Source organism: Danaus plexippus, chromosome 20 (assembly GCF_018135715.1).
Source record: "Danaus plexippus chromosome 20, MEX_DaPlex, whole genome shotgun sequence".
NCBI classification, from domain to species: Eukaryota; Metazoa; Arthropoda; class Insecta; order Lepidoptera; family Nymphalidae; genus Danaus; species Danaus plexippus.
The window spans coordinates 2,941,145-2,956,653 of record NC_083550.1 but is presented as its reverse complement, the minus strand read 5'-3'; the positions used below and the strand labels follow the sequence as shown (position 1 = coordinate 2,956,653).

Below are 15,509 nucleotides of genomic sequence, written 5' to 3'. Positions count from 1 at the left end.
ATGGATGTTTCGGTCGGTATCTGTGTCGGGTGGTGCGCAGGGAACCTTTACGCTGGAACTACGCTTTACCTTTGCGCAGGGAACCTTTACCTTTACCTTTAGGCACACGGAGGAGATGGCACAGCACACCCGTGCCATATGTCCCGCCTGAGACAATCAACGCTGCGATTTGGTGGCTGCCATAGGGCCGGACCTCTCGTAGCCGGTCGTGGTAAGCGCCACGTAAAGAGTTTAAAGTGTAAAGGTGTAAACAGGAGGCAGAAAGGGAGCGGGAGCGAAACACCACATCTCTCCCTATGCCTTACGGGAGAGGTGGCCGACGGCGTCCAACCTACGTGGCGTCCTTGGTCACCAGGTAGCAAAATCGTCACGCGTTGGACGGAGCCTATGGGTGGCGGATGGGGAATTCTGTCGCTCATATGAGAGGGTTCGGGTTGGTGCGCATCTCCCATGTTCCGGGGCAACATCGACGGAGTGGAGGGTGGAAGTGTAAGTCCCCATCAAGAACGGGTCAGGACCGCAGACAGCCGTTGCGTTGCGGTGCGCAATAGCGAGCCCGTGACGCTTCAGCGGTGCGGAGTGGAACACCCAGTTAGGTTTAGTGGGTCGGGGCGTCCCCGTAAGGGGCGTCTTTCCTCCGCCTTCTAGGTTGGACCACCATCCCTACATAACCCGGCCCTGTCCCCACTAGGTCGGGTATGTGTAGAACTCATTTCCCCGGCAGAAAAAAAAGGTGATTTAAGAGCTCATTCTCTGTCGCCAAAGCGACATATTAATTTTCCAGAAAAAAGTGGTGTGAGTTTACTCACTTAGTTTTTGGAGGTGTGTGCCGTAGCTAGATCCTGATGACAGTGGGCTTTGTTATTGTAACTAGCTTGATTGTACACTTCCGGCATAAAGTTTGTCCAGTACTGCGCAGTATCCTTATACGTTAATGGTTTTCTCCTCCTCTTTCGTAACTATATGAGCCAATTATGCCATGCTAACAACGCACCCAACTTTGGTCTTGGGGCCGTGAAGATGCTTTCCATGGATTTTTTGGATTGCTCTCACTCCAATAACGCATATCTGTTTATTGACGTACCCCCTGATATGAAAATACACCTCGTCACTGAAAAACATGTTACAGAGCTTTGTGGGTGTAGAAAATCAATCTACAGCGACTCTTGCATAATAATTTTGTCATTTATCAAGTCATCTTTCTTCAATTGTTGGATGATTTGAAGCTTGTGTGGATGAAACTTATTTTTTTTATATAATTTTGTGAACTGATGTCTTATTCTGACCCATTGAAACTGCATTATTTCGAACAGACTTTTTTTTTTGTAAATTTCGACTGGATAGTGCTTGATTGTCATTTCCACCCGTTGGAAGCAAGAGGTGGTGAAAGCACTATCGTAGTATCAGTCTATTCACTTTTACCTGTAGACCACCAAATTATTACCTAAGGAAACACACCGCAGGCAAACTGTTCCAAGCCTTTGCTGTGCGTATGAGGAAGGAAGAAGCGTATCGTTTCGTCCGGATGCGAGGAAGATCTACACCAAAAGGACGGAGCCACTTTATTAAGATTATTAATCTCAGTATTTATCTAAGCCCGACTTTGATTTATCTTCATGAACATTCCATATGTGAAGTGTCAAAAATGGCGGGGAAGGGTTATTACATTGTCTTGTAGTATATGTGGTTGCGATAAAAGAATTTAAGGGCCTAAGAACGAAGACTCGGTAACAGTTCCATATTATTATAAATGAAATCAATTTTGAATGCTTTAAATTATGTATAGATATTTTTAATGACATTCAGGAATTATAAGTTATAATTTGGAGCCTACATCCAACTTGTTTGTATTTTCAAGCGTGCAGAGAACTGCACGATATAATTCTTTCATATCATTTTCATCAGCGAGCAAGCCTCAATACTTTGTTGTACATATTCCCCGCGCTCGGTACAAAGCAATACGCTTCGTCCTTTCTCTCGCGTACAGTAAAGGCCTGACTTTGTTTCCTTCAATTTCCAATTTGGGTGACTTCAAATCAAGTGTAATTAGTTCTTGTACTGGAATAGGGCGTTTGCTATCTAGTATCTACGGCTTCATCTCATGATATCATCTGGTTTAGGCAAGTGCTATTAAAGCACTATCCAACCAGTGCTTGAAAAAATAATATCTAATGTAATATTTTTATTATTTAAAAAAATAATATGAGAATGATTCTAACAAAATTAAAAAGTTAGGTTTATTGATTACGTCATCTCACTAATTGAAACTTCACATAAAAAAAGTTGTGTTTTTTAAGTATTTGTACGAAATGGTGTGAAAAAATCTTTAACATCAAAAACTACTTAGTTGTTAATAATACTTAATAATTTATATTATACTATAGTATTCACTATTATCTATTGAGCAACTAAACCCTGTATCAGCTAGGCGCTACGAGTAAACATGTCGTTATGACGTCACACGCCCTTTATTAGTTCGGTTACGTTGGGCGACTTCGGTTTTTGATTAAAATTAACTTTCAATTTAATATAATTTTGTAATTATAGCGGACTGTACTGTGATTTGTGATGTTTTGTTTGATCTTATATATCTATTCATTTATAAAAGAAAAACAAATATAATATCCATATGTTTAGAAAGTTTTTACTCCTTTTCTGTTTCTACTAATTGTAATTTCAAGCGCCGTATGACATGAATTTTATTCACATAATTTGTAGAAGACGCAACAATTGAATATTACTTGAAATAATAAAATTAAGGTATTAAATTGTTTGCTTATCAAATGATTTTTTATATGACACCGTATTATTTAATTAATATTAATAGTCTACTTTTTAGCATATGTATCCTTACCCTTAATAATATCCATAACGAATTTTACTAACAGCACACGTAAGTTTACGTGTGTGTAACTATATAGAGAAGTATCTACATGTAGTAAAAAAGTAGAGAATACCTCTAAATATTGTTTAAAAATATATACAAACTTAGTTCTTACCACAAATTAAGTGTTGCCAATAAAATTTGTCATACGAATCAATATTAAATTAATCATAATAATTCTAGTCGATTATTTAATAGTTGAATGCCATTCCCAGCATCGCTAGATGCATATATGCATAAACAAATGATTATGTATTTGGCAATCAATATCGGATATAGTCTGTAAATAGTTATTGGTAAGACAAGTCGTATTGACATAGGACTTATAATTGCATTCGGTTGCTAGTGTAAAGGATGCAATTTTGAGAATGCCAAGTTGAAATGTGTAAGCGAGTGGTCGACGCCTTGTGCCAACTGATATTGTACTCTGATGGCTAGAATTAATCTCTACTAATCTTACGTTACAATTATTTAATGTTTGTTTAAATTAATTTTTCATTCGAATTTGATTGCAATATTTTATTGAAATAAACGGCGGGATTGAAATCTTTATCCGTTTAGAGAAACATTAATGTGGTAAGATATCGTTTGAAGATCTACCTTTAATGTTTTTTTAATATGATAAAATTGAGTTATAAACGATAATAATATATAAAGCTAATTTATCAATGTTTCATTTATTGTATAATATTAAATAAATATCCGATTAAAAATTAAAAAAAAACTGATTTCCAGTTTCATAGCAGGAAAAAAGTTGGGAAAAAATCGAGGACATAATTTTGTATTTTCAGCCTTTTATGGTGGTTCAAATTAACGCGATATTATTAATGTGATGTGAATTAGGTTTATATTTGTAATAATTGTTGCTTTTACAACTGGTTCCGGTCGTGAAGACGACGATGCGTACGCGTCTTGCGCTTGGCAAAAGGCCGCGCGCTGAATCTGAAAGCTCTACGCGGGGAGCCGCGCTCGTCAGTACCCCTCCGACCAGCGATGCTGTGCTGTCTCCGGAAATAGTTCCACTAGAGTTTGTCTTGCGTTCCGATTTAAATTGCGATTAACTCTGACTTACAAACAGTTCATTTAAGTCACACATTTTTTTTTTCTTATCGTAATTACGTTTGTACATAGTTACGTTAATCGCAGTTTCGAGCGGGAAGCGAAATGCATATGCATGCATTCCGCGTCCGGCCTCGGCAGTGAAATTTTTACGTCAGGTATAGTTTGTGATTCGCGTCCATAGATCTACCGATCGGGTGCGCGAGTGTGAGTGCAAATGATATAGAGCCCGGTGTAGCTGGAACAGAACAAAATGTGGACCAAGAGATTAAAGTTATGGAGGTTTATGTTGTGCATGTTGTTTGCCGTGTCTCTGTTCGCGGTAGCTGCGAGAGGTGAGTAGCGCGGCCGGGTCGGATGAGTGGGAGCCAGCCTGCGTCACCGCATCGCGGCTATTTTAGGTGGAACTTGCGCTGAAATTATGTAAAAAGCGCGTTTGTATGCTATTCTTGGCTATAACCTTATGAGTGTAACGGATCATCAAGGTTATTATGATTTAATTATCAGTCATCACTGTGAAGTTGTGCACATTAATCAGAACTCAGGGGGAGCGCTCGGTCGCGAGACGTTCCAATCGGCATAGCTACGCAAATAGAAATACAGGGATTTGTCGTTATGCGTCGCCATCTTGTGAAAAACGATAGGATCATGACGACATTATAAAAGCGAGGCACAAAAATAGGTCACTTCATAACTTTTACATAACTGCTAGTATACATGAGACCAAAGACAATGTTTTATTTTTTGGCATAAAATATCAGCTATTGACATAAATCAGAAATGTTTCAATGAGAAACAATTTTACATGACGTACCTGTCTAGTAAAATTTTTGATTTTACCGTCACGTAATATTGTTTCTAATGATGTAAATAATAAATAAAGCTATCGACGACTATGTCGTTATTTTATATTTAGACTGTCAATGACAATCATACGGAGAACTATTAAATAGCGGAATGCAACAAGGCCAATCATTTAGGTCGTACGGATCGCGAGAAGAAAGCATTAAGTAAATCGTAAATCTAAAATAGCCTGGCCTAGCTTTTGTTTGTAGTTTGTAGCAATGTAACAGAGAATATAACTAACAATGAAATATATATGTAATTGCCAATAGTAATAAATATGTAGGTACATAATCGTAACATATATCTTTAAAGTAAATAAATCACTTCTGCCTTCTCTATAGCGCTGAAAGTTTATCTTAACTTTAGACACTGTTTATTATAGTATAAAAATAAATAGAGTCCTTGCAAAAGCCTTATTATTATATTTTATTTAATTTTTTGCTGTGAATTTGACTTACGGTATCATTAACCAAAAGAATTACGATCCTATTGATGTAGTAATTAAGTATAAGTTTTAAAATAATTTATAAGTAAAGAAATAAAAATTAATGGTCACCGTTTTTAAAAATAGCCTGAAAATAATCTTATCTTAATTTAGATCCGGTATACTGAACCGCTCTTGATCAGTTTGTTTGAGCTGACAGCCGTTCATAATAAAAAAAAGCTTTCGTAAAATAGTTATTTTAAAAGTTTTCTGAATGAACCGAACTTTTTTAAAACCTGTTTGCCATGGCTGGTATCCAAAACCAATATTCCTAAAAAAAAATTCAGAATCTCCACATGACTGTGTTCCTTTTTTTTGTCTTTCGGGTGATATCATTACTTATTAATATATTCAATCAATGGGTATAACCATTGAGTATTTTTATTTTCTAGTTTTGTACCAGATGTTTAAAAATGATGAACTCCTTACTTTACTTACAAAAGCTCAAGAATATTTTACTGCTGGACAGTAAAGGATTCTATGGAAACAAAACTTGTTACATATTCAAAAAAATTCGTAATAATTTTGTACCTACACATGGATAAAAAAATATATAATTTAGTTAGTTCATTGACGTGTGTAGGGACGTAATGTCTGCCTTGTAGAGTATGTGCACTGTATTTGTGCCAATTTAAAACATATTTTTTTTAATAAATATCTTACATTTACAAAAACCTTTAGGGTTACACGAGTATACTTTTGTGGAAAATATATGAGAATCATATTTCATAGTTTGTAAAACGGACTAATTAATAATGAAAACAAGAACATTAGATTTATTTAAAAAAAATACTTTATTCCTTTGTAATATTGTAATTATAATTGGTAGAGAATATATTAGTTATAGTTTGTAACAGTTCCTTTATGTATTATGTATATTTCTTGATATGTCAGATATGCAGATTAAATTTATAATTTGCTGAATTTATAAAAAAAAAAATATTTTTAATAAATTTATACGGCGTTTTCGGAACGGTCTATAAATAGTTCATTAATAAACAAGTAATGGCAATTATTATCTAACTGTTTTAAATATATGTATAATTTTTTTTAAATCTGTTTTTGATCTATATAATTTTGTTTCAGCCGACGACGACATTCCTTCAGAATCACAATGCCGTCCATACATTGAAAAAGCACTTAAAGAACTCGAATCGGGGGATACAGAACCAGGTGAGGAAAATATATATATATATATATATATATATATATATTATAATTGAAACAACTATTAAATGAACGATAAATATAAAGGTTTATATGTTTTAATTTTTCTGCAACCGAATAAAGATTTTTTTTTATTCATGTCAATAGTGCTTGACTGACATTCCACCCGTTTGAATTCGGAAATAAAGGCGTGGGTGGTGCACGCACTATGTCAGTATTAGCCTATTCACCCTTTTTTTGAACAAGCAAATTATAAATCGAAGGATGCATTGACGCAGGGAAAAAAAAACCATTATTAAATTTGTTGGTACTTTTGGAATAAGTGAAGTCTTTATTTTATAAATGAAACAAGTTGTAAAGAGATATTTAAAAACTGAAAGCATTTTGAAAAAAAATATATAGAGCGGAAGTGTTACTAAAACGGTTAGGATGGATATTATTCATAACTTATTTTTAACCTACACATCAACTTAAATTAAATCTCCAAGAACACAAAAGACATAGAAACGTCAAAGAAATAAAACGCTTTTCGATTTATTTATGTAAATATGAATTGCAATGGAATCTGTGATGATCTCACTGTTTTAAAACATATTTAATTAAGAAAACTTATCCTAGTTTTCTATTCTGGGGAGACCTTGAATCCCTCGACTTAGCTCATAACTGTCGGTATAACTAAGACCTGTCATTATTTTATTTGAATATTTCGGGTTTCGTGTAATTTAAGATTTCATAATTTTCTGTCCTATCACCATATCCGTTCCCAATGGAACAATATCGTTTTTGCCTTACAGTATTAGATTATTATTACAGTATTAGATTAGATAAAGTTCGAAAGTAGAGACATTTTTGTTAATTTAAAACTGAATAGGCAGTTCCGATTAAAAGTAGTAAAATTTTTATGTTTATTTAATATGTACACACATGGAATTAAGAAGCGAATAAGTGTTATACAAAGTCGTTTAACCTTCGGGTAGAATAGTCTTTGAATGCAAAAGATTTTAGAGTTAAGTTAAAAGTTTCTTGGTAGTATAGCGGATTATTCTTCTAATACATAGTAACGTTATTTAATTTCGCACAGCGTTTTGTAACAAGGGTTAAAAAAAAGTTTGTTCTAGATATATTAATATATAGAGGGGTTTTTTTGTATATGAGTGATATAGAACAGTAATTCATGACAGCATAAAATAACCGCTAAAATATCATATGTGATAAATATGGTATATAATATGGTGATCAAAATAAGTATCTGTTGTATGTTATTGCGCAATCGTTTTTGTATGCCAATTGCCAACCATAGCTTGGAGTGGTTGTTTAGATAAAAAAGTGTTATAAATAAAGTTCATGTTAATTAATTAATAATTAATAACTTTAAGGATTTTTCCCTTTCAAATTATTTTATTTCCAACAAACATTTTAGCTAAAAAGTGTCTGGAAACTATTTCAAAGTAAGAAATACTCAAATTCTTGACATAATTGTAACATAATGCAATAGTAATTTAATCCTAAAAAAGGGCAGATATTAGTTAATAAGGTTAAATGGATTAAAAATATAATGAAATATCCTTTTAATTGTGTTATATATAAATAATAAATCTTTTCAGATTCTAAAGAAAAACTCGAATCTAGTGAAGTAAGTATAGACGACGAAACAAAAGAAACATCAGCAGAAATAGGCGAGGCAGCGGAAGATTCAGACGACAGTAAAGAAAATGCTGAGAGTGAAGAAGCAGGAGATGTTCCTTCAGTAGAAGTAGCAGATGAACCTTATGTTTCTCAATCTTCTTACGACGACTCTGATAGTCCTGTAAGTGAAGATTCTGTTGAGAATGAAGCTGAAAACGAAAGTGCTGAAAACGTCGAGCAACAAGCAGATGAGAGTAAAGAGGATGGCGGAGACAGCAAAGAAGAAGCATCTGCTGATGACAAAGAAATCGAAAAAGGTAAATATTATATTACACTTTAAGATTTTTTTTATATTTATTTCTGCTTCTAAAATAACGTTGGTATTAATTGTAATTGTCTTACGTGTAATAACGAATGTTTATTATTATTTACTTCTATTAGAAAGTGGCGAAGTAATCGATGACGAAGAAAGTAAAGAAGATTCTAAAGACAGTAAAGAAGACTCTGAAGACACCAAAGAAGAAAAGGAAGAGAGCGAGGAAAGAGATGACAAAGAAGAATCAGATGAAGTTGGTGTTGAAAGCGCTGATGATAACCAAGACTCGGCTGAGCAGGCAGAAGACCAGAGTACAGAACAAGCTGAGTCAGATGAAAAGGTAGAGGAATCTTCTGATGCTTCTGAAGAACGTGATGCTGAAGGGGAAAGTGATGAAGACAAAAAAACAGATGAAGACGACGATGGATCTCAAGAAAAGAAAGAGTCTGAAGAAATAGAGGGAGGAAAGATAGATGACTCCCAAGAAGAATCTAAAGAAGATACTGAAGAGGACGGTAAATCCGATGAAGAAAAAGAGAAAGCAGTGGAAGAAGATGAATCGGCAGAAGCAGAAAAATCTGCAGAAGAAGTTCAATCTGCGGAAGAAGAAGACTCTGTAGAAAAAACTGAATCTTCCGAAGACGTTGCTGAGGAAGAGAAGCTATCTGTAGAAGATCTTGCTGGCGAATCCGACGCCGAAAAAGATAGTGGTGAACAATCCGAGGTTACTGGAGATGGAGAAAGCGAAGAAGAAGGTGTACCGGAAGAGGACTTGCTCTTAGTAAGTGGAAAATGGTACAAAATATTACATTGAAATTATAAAGTAACGATTATTGTAATAATTTTTGTCTTCGTTTGACATTTACAGAGTAGGCACAAAATTTTATGAATAAATCGTTGTATATTTTATTTAAAAAAAGCTAATTTTTTGTGGTTTAGTAACATATATATTTCTTTAGGAAGGGGAAATTCCAGAGAACTTGCGCTCCCGTGACCATATCATTCAAATCCTAAGATTGGACGAGGAAGCCAGCGAGTCGGAGATGATTATTGAGAAATCGGCCGACATTGTTCTCAGAGATCTGAAACGGCTTTACGAGAACTCGATCAAGCCACTTGAAGCGTTGTACAAATACAGAGATTTGAGTAACAGACATTTCGGTGATCCAGAGATATTCTCAAAGCCATTGGTCCTGTTCATGGGACCGTGGAGCGGCGGAAAGTCCTCCATATTGAATTATCTGACAGGAATAGAGTTCACCGAATGGTCTCTACGTACAGGTAAAACATTACCAGTCAGTTAATATCACTCCTTGTGTTGGTCTCTATTCTCGATATTTCACTATAGGCGCCGAGCCATCACCAGCGTACTTCAATATCTTAATGCACGGACAAAATCCAGAAGTGCTGGATGGAACTCAACTAGCAGCGGACTGGACGTTCTCCGGCCTGCAGAAGTTTGGACAGGGCTTGGAGGAGCGTCTCAGAGGTCTTAGGTATCCCAGTAAACTACTGGAAAAGGTGACGGTCAAATCAAAAGAAATAATACGTATTTGGTTTTAAGTATGTTATATTTAGTGTTGTCCTTTAGGTAAACGTTGTGGAAATACCTGGTATCCTAGAAGTAAGGAAGCAGGTGTCGCGAGTGTTTCCCTTCAACGACGCCTGTCAATGGTTCATTGACCGCGCCGACATCATATTTCTCGTCTACGATCCTTCTAAGCTGGACGTCGGACCGGAAACAGAAGCTATCCTGGACCAGCTCAAAGGCAGAGAATCACAGGTTTGTAAAACATTATCACATGTTTTCGCAGAAAAAATGAAAGTCATGAGCAGTATTTGTGTGATAAAAATTTTACTTGCATAAAATAAAGAATTCTTTTATATAAAAATGAACTGGTCTGTTAGTGGAATAAAATAAAGTTATATAAATTAAAACGCCAGAAATAACAACTAACAATAAGCATGGCTTATCTCGGAATTTTATATGTTATTTTATTTACCTGACTCCGAAGATGTTCTTTAGTGTATATGCTGACGGTACTTCTGCGAACTTTGCGTGCTGCTACGTTTGTGTCTAACTAACGACTGATTGCCCAATCATAGCTGATAGCTAATTAGCTACATGTTTGTGTGTCTTGCGTACATTTTGTGTGTGTGTGTGTGTGTGTGTGTGTGTGTGTAAATGCACTGGTGGGGCGCATCGTTTTAATTTAGACAATCTATAGGTGTACATGCATTTTATTTTTCGAACAGACGCGTATCGTCCTAAACAAAGCGGACACCGTGAAGCCGGAGGAGCTGATGCGTGTACAGAGCGCGTTGATCTGGAACATCTCGCCGTTGATGAGCTCGGCGCAGCCTCCCGTCATGTACACGGTGTCGCTGTGGTCCATGCCGCTGGAGGCCGGAGCGCCCGCGAGGCTGCTGCTGGCGCAGGAGAGGGAGCTGCTCAGGGACCTGAGACAGGCCATAGACAAGCGGATAGAAAACAAGATAGCGAGCGCCAGGAGATTCGCCGTGAGGAACTTTTCTTATACTACATCGTTTATTACGTTTTATATGAAAAATGTTAATCACTATCAATTTACTATTACTTAAGAAATCTTAATTGTCAAAAGTAGCTTATTTTATATATGTAAGGATTTTTTTTTAATAATCACGTATTTGTGATACGTAGTTCAATAATCAGTTGAATATAGGTTAATCGTAAAAGAATATTAAATATTTCATACATCTGGTTACTTTTCGCCAGGTGCGCGTGAGGAACCACGCTAAGATGGTCGACTGCTATTTGACCACGTACTACAACCACAAGACCATATTTGGAAATAAGAAGGTCATCGCCGACGCGATCATCGACAGCCCACAGAACTACCACATCTACGAGGGACTCAGTACACTTACCAATATATCAAGGTAGCTTTCCTTATCTTTAGGTATCTCTCCATAACATTCCTTTGGCAACCTCCTTTATAGCCAATTCAAATAAATATGTCTATGAGACATTGTGTATTGACAATAAATATGTAACATTAAGCCTTATTTAGAAAGTTACACTGTTTAGGTATATTGGATAACATAAGACTATCATTTAATAAAAAAGACTTAATAATTATTTACATTATAAGCTCCCGGAGTATTTTTTCTTTATATTTAATTGTATATGTATTGTGATATCCAGGTACGACCTCCCCGACCCGGAAACCTACCGGGACTTCTTCCGTCTGAATCCCTTGTACGAGTTCCAGCAGCTGTCGTCCACGTGCACGTATTTCCGCGGCTGTCCCATCAATCGTCTGGACGTAGCGATCGCCTACGACCTGCCCGAGCTGGTCGGCAAATACAAGAAGATGGTAGAAACTGCCACCCCCCAGGGAATGCCCAAAAGTTGAATCGCTCCCCCCCAAATTAACATAACACCCGCTTCTTATTCTAGCGTATTTGTTTAGACGATTATTTTGGGCACATTATGCATTTGTTTATCTAATTGGGCGTCTTAACATATTAATGATAAAAAAAAATACGCATTTTCTATTCATTCGTATTGGTATTTATTTGCTTATCGCTTGTTCCTTTCCTGTCATGAATGTGTCGGATGTTATGTTTAAGACAAATCCTTTCGTGTTTTTAGAGTAATTAGAAAATGCAAGACTACCTTATTAACAATTTTTTTTTTTTTTACGAATACCAAAATCATATTAATCTAGTCATTACGTTAAAGTTTGTTAGAGAAATATGTTGTTGTATTATTTATTACGTTTTATTTATTTATTTATTTGTTGAGGTTCCTGGAGCACTAGGACTAAGTAATAAAATTGCTGTCTCAAACTTAATTGAAAACTTGTAATTTGTTTAGAATGAGACACCATGTGAATACTTTAAATATAAAAATAAAATATATTTATTGTTGTTTTATTTTATTACTTCGCATAGAAAACCTTTTTTCCTTATATCGTTGTATGAATAATTTTTTTTTTTTACTAAACTTTAATGTGCATAATCTCCTGTTACAAGTGTTAATAATGGGTAAGTATAAGTAATTAATGAGAAAATTATCTGAGACAAGAGATAATTTACCCTTTTACAATATATGAAAATTATGTTATTTGTGTTAAGACCCGCTTTTATTAATATTCCTAAATATAAATAAGAAAAAAATTACTCCTCTATATTGAATTAAATAGTAAATTTAATTCCTTTTTATATGGCACAGATCTAGTAGGTTTTTATCTTGTATGTATAGAGAAAACATGTCACTAACTTTAAGGACTAAACATATGTAACTAGAGATGTAAGGAAAATGAAAGAAGAAACTTTTAAATATTGCTTTAAAGATATATCCTAAAGATATATTAAATACTTTATATTATGTGTATACTTTTATTACTGGTATATAAAATTAATTAACAGCCAACAGGTGAATATTTTATCGTGAACCATTACTCCGAATGTACTGAAGTGTTTTCTAAAATGATGGACATTACTTCTGGTTCCTTAGGCCTCGTTCCTTTCCAATTAAATGCACGTCCAATAGGCAAGTAAAAATAAACGAAGTGATGCTCCGATATAAAGAGAGAACGATAAAACATTTAAAATGAAATACGAGGGAAACGTACGTTCCGAAATCCGAATAAAGTTAGCTGAAATACGTTTGGACCTTTACTACACTGGAGGTGCGAAAAATAAAGGGCTATCGATAGATTATGGACAAAAAATTATAAAAGCATTAAGAACTTATGATATTAAAAGTCTTGACTACTGTATATCTATTACCACAAACTCAACAAAACCCAGGTGGGTTTTTATTTGTTTAATGAATAAACTTGAATTTAGGCATTTCACTACTGTGTTCTTTACAGCGAATTTACGGAATAAGTTACTTTTACAAGAGCTGTTTGAGCCAAAAATGGAGTTCGTATAACTGCAAAAAAAATTTTGTTTAATAAATTACAGAAAAAAGGAAGGTGTGGGAGTTCAACAACTTGAACGCAAAAGGAGGCAGATTTCCATGAAGAAAAATGGCAAATGGAACGAAGAGGGGCAGAAAATAAAATAACAAAATATTGGTAAATTCGTTATTATTGTAGCTTGTACACGATCTTATTTTAATGTTATCTATGTTCTAACCGCTAACGCATTAAATGTATGTTTTCACTCACCAAAACCCTTTCAACAGTATTTCTTGTTTGTATGGGTGACTCTTTTTATAAATTTTCTGTAGGGAATGATGGAATTAAAATATATTGTTTTAACATATATCCACTATTACTAAGATGCAAGCTATATTGAAATCAAGTATTTTCAAATCTTTATTTCAAAAAAGAATTACTACAGCTTTATTGATATTGAACCGACCTTGACAATTTGCTACGACATCCAAGAATCTTAAATGACTGTCACAAACGACCATACACTGATCGAGACATATGATTTTCCGTTTTTATAATTTTTAGATAAAGTGACATGAATTAAACTTTTATCTAGTTTTTGGTACCTCTCCAAATTATTTTAAATGATAAGATATGCTCGACTTTGAATATTTTATGTTTTGTAAACAACAGATAGGCATGTTCATGATTCTAAAGTCTGATATTTAATTTACCTCGCAAGTAGACCAGTAGTGGGTACCATTTTAGTTATGGGCTTATTAATCATATGAAAAGTGCTACTCGAAAATTTCGAAATTGATGCGTGAAATTACGGGTGAAACTGATCATTGGTTTAGTCAATTCTATACTACTATCGTGAAAGAGGTCATCAGATTAATGAGTTTTTCAGACTTTATAATAAAGAATATAAAAATAGGAAGTATGCAAACTACACTACGTTTTACTTGGAGATGATGAACGAACCACGTAGCCCTTTGGTTATGAAAAGACTAAATTTTGACATAATGAAATTGACACATGACATATTCATGAAATCTTATTTCTTTTGACATTTCACCGTGTTGATACGGTTATAGATTAAAGCTTTATATAATATATGGTAAAAATTTAATTTAAAAAAACTCCGAGAGACGCATACGTAATGCACACAGATTTATCACCTCATTTACACACTCAAGAATGCAATGTTTTAATTAAATTATTACAAGACTGTCATGTTGAGGTGAGTAACTTCTTTAACCTTAAGTTCGAGTATTTTATGTGTAACCATAATTATAAAGCATAATTTTGTTTAGCATCCGTTCCGAAAATTCATGGGCTATTGTAATGACTATGATCGGGATATGAGAAGGTGCTTGAAAGCCGAACGTATACGACGCCAACAAGCAAATAATGATGAAGCAGTGAGGAAACATGCTGAAAGAAAAGCCAGAATATTAGCACAATCACAGAATACTGAAAACTTATAGACTACATATTATATTATAATAATGGAGTACAACATACTTAAATCGATAGACCTCAATGAAAAATCTATTTACAAATCCTTTACAGAGAGATACTTCAGTAAAAGATATATACTTGATGTGAATGGTATTAAGAACAATGATATTATGTTGTTGTTCCATTCAAACAGAATAACATTACTATGCCTAGCCCCAAGTCATTTCTTTTTTAAACGAGATGATGACTACAAATTGAACTTTACTATCGGTAAAGTAGATAGATTATCTAACACTGTCAAAGGCAAAGGCAAGAAAGGAGGTCAAATGTTGACCCCACATACAGCCATCTGTAAAGTTGAATGGAGTGATAATACAAGTTTTGAAATACCTGCCGGAATGAAGGGTTTCCTTGTTGAAATCAATGAGCAACTGGTGAAGAATCCCAAACTATTAAAAGAATGCCCTAATTCTGATGGATTTATAGCAATTATGCTATCGAGTATCTCAATTTCTGACTCATTGAAAAAGGAACTCCTCAACCACGAAGAGTATTTAAAAATTATAAACAGTAGTTGTGAATAGGAAATAAATAATTTAGTTTTGTATTTTGAGTTTCATTATATCCTTGATTTCAACTTTACACTTAGATATTATTCTAAACATAATTGTTTAAGAAGTAAAATTACGAATTTTTATTGCAAAATTTTTGTGATAAAGTTACAAATTGGAACCACACTTCATTTACATAAAACTGATTAGAAGTTAGATATAAAGTTTTAAGTGATACAAT

General features: G+C 34.4%; 2 protein-coding genes across 5 annotated transcripts; both read left to right on the top strand.

The window, feature by feature from the left end:
* Positions 1-3,771: 3,771 nt before the first annotated feature.
* On the top strand, positions 3,772-12,285 carry LOC116773843 (sarcalumenin). 4 transcript variants are annotated; one of them, XM_032666367.2, is made up of 11 exons: positions 3,772-3,911; positions 4,128-4,278; positions 6,360-6,446; positions 8,045-8,383; positions 8,508-9,163; positions 9,342-9,663; positions 9,731-9,903; positions 9,974-10,165; positions 10,639-10,902; positions 11,138-11,301; positions 11,567-12,285. In XM_032666367.2, the coding sequence occupies exons 2-11, from the start codon at positions 4,197-4,199 to the stop codon at positions 11,775-11,777; spliced, it is 2,490 nt and encodes an 829-aa protein (XP_032522258.2). In that variant the 5' UTR covers positions 3,772-3,911; positions 4,128-4,196; the 3' UTR covers positions 11,778-12,285. The 4 variants fall into 4 exon arrangements, with proteins under 4 accessions (XP_032522258.2, XP_032522257.2, XP_032522260.2 ...); XM_032666366.2 differs by having other exon boundaries at positions 3,808-3,911; positions 4,102-4,278; XM_032666369.2 differs by having other exon boundaries at positions 3,848-3,911; positions 4,108-4,278.
* A 2,341-nt stretch (positions 12,286-14,626) lies between these two features.
* LOC116774054 (protein Abitram) lies at positions 14,627-15,324 on the top strand. Its single transcript, XM_032666680.2, has one exon. The coding sequence runs from the start codon at positions 14,765-14,767 to the stop codon at positions 15,299-15,301; it is 537 nt and encodes a 178-aa protein (XP_032522571.1). The 5' UTR covers positions 14,627-14,764; the 3' UTR covers positions 15,302-15,324.
* Positions 15,325-15,509: the final 185 nt, after the last annotated feature.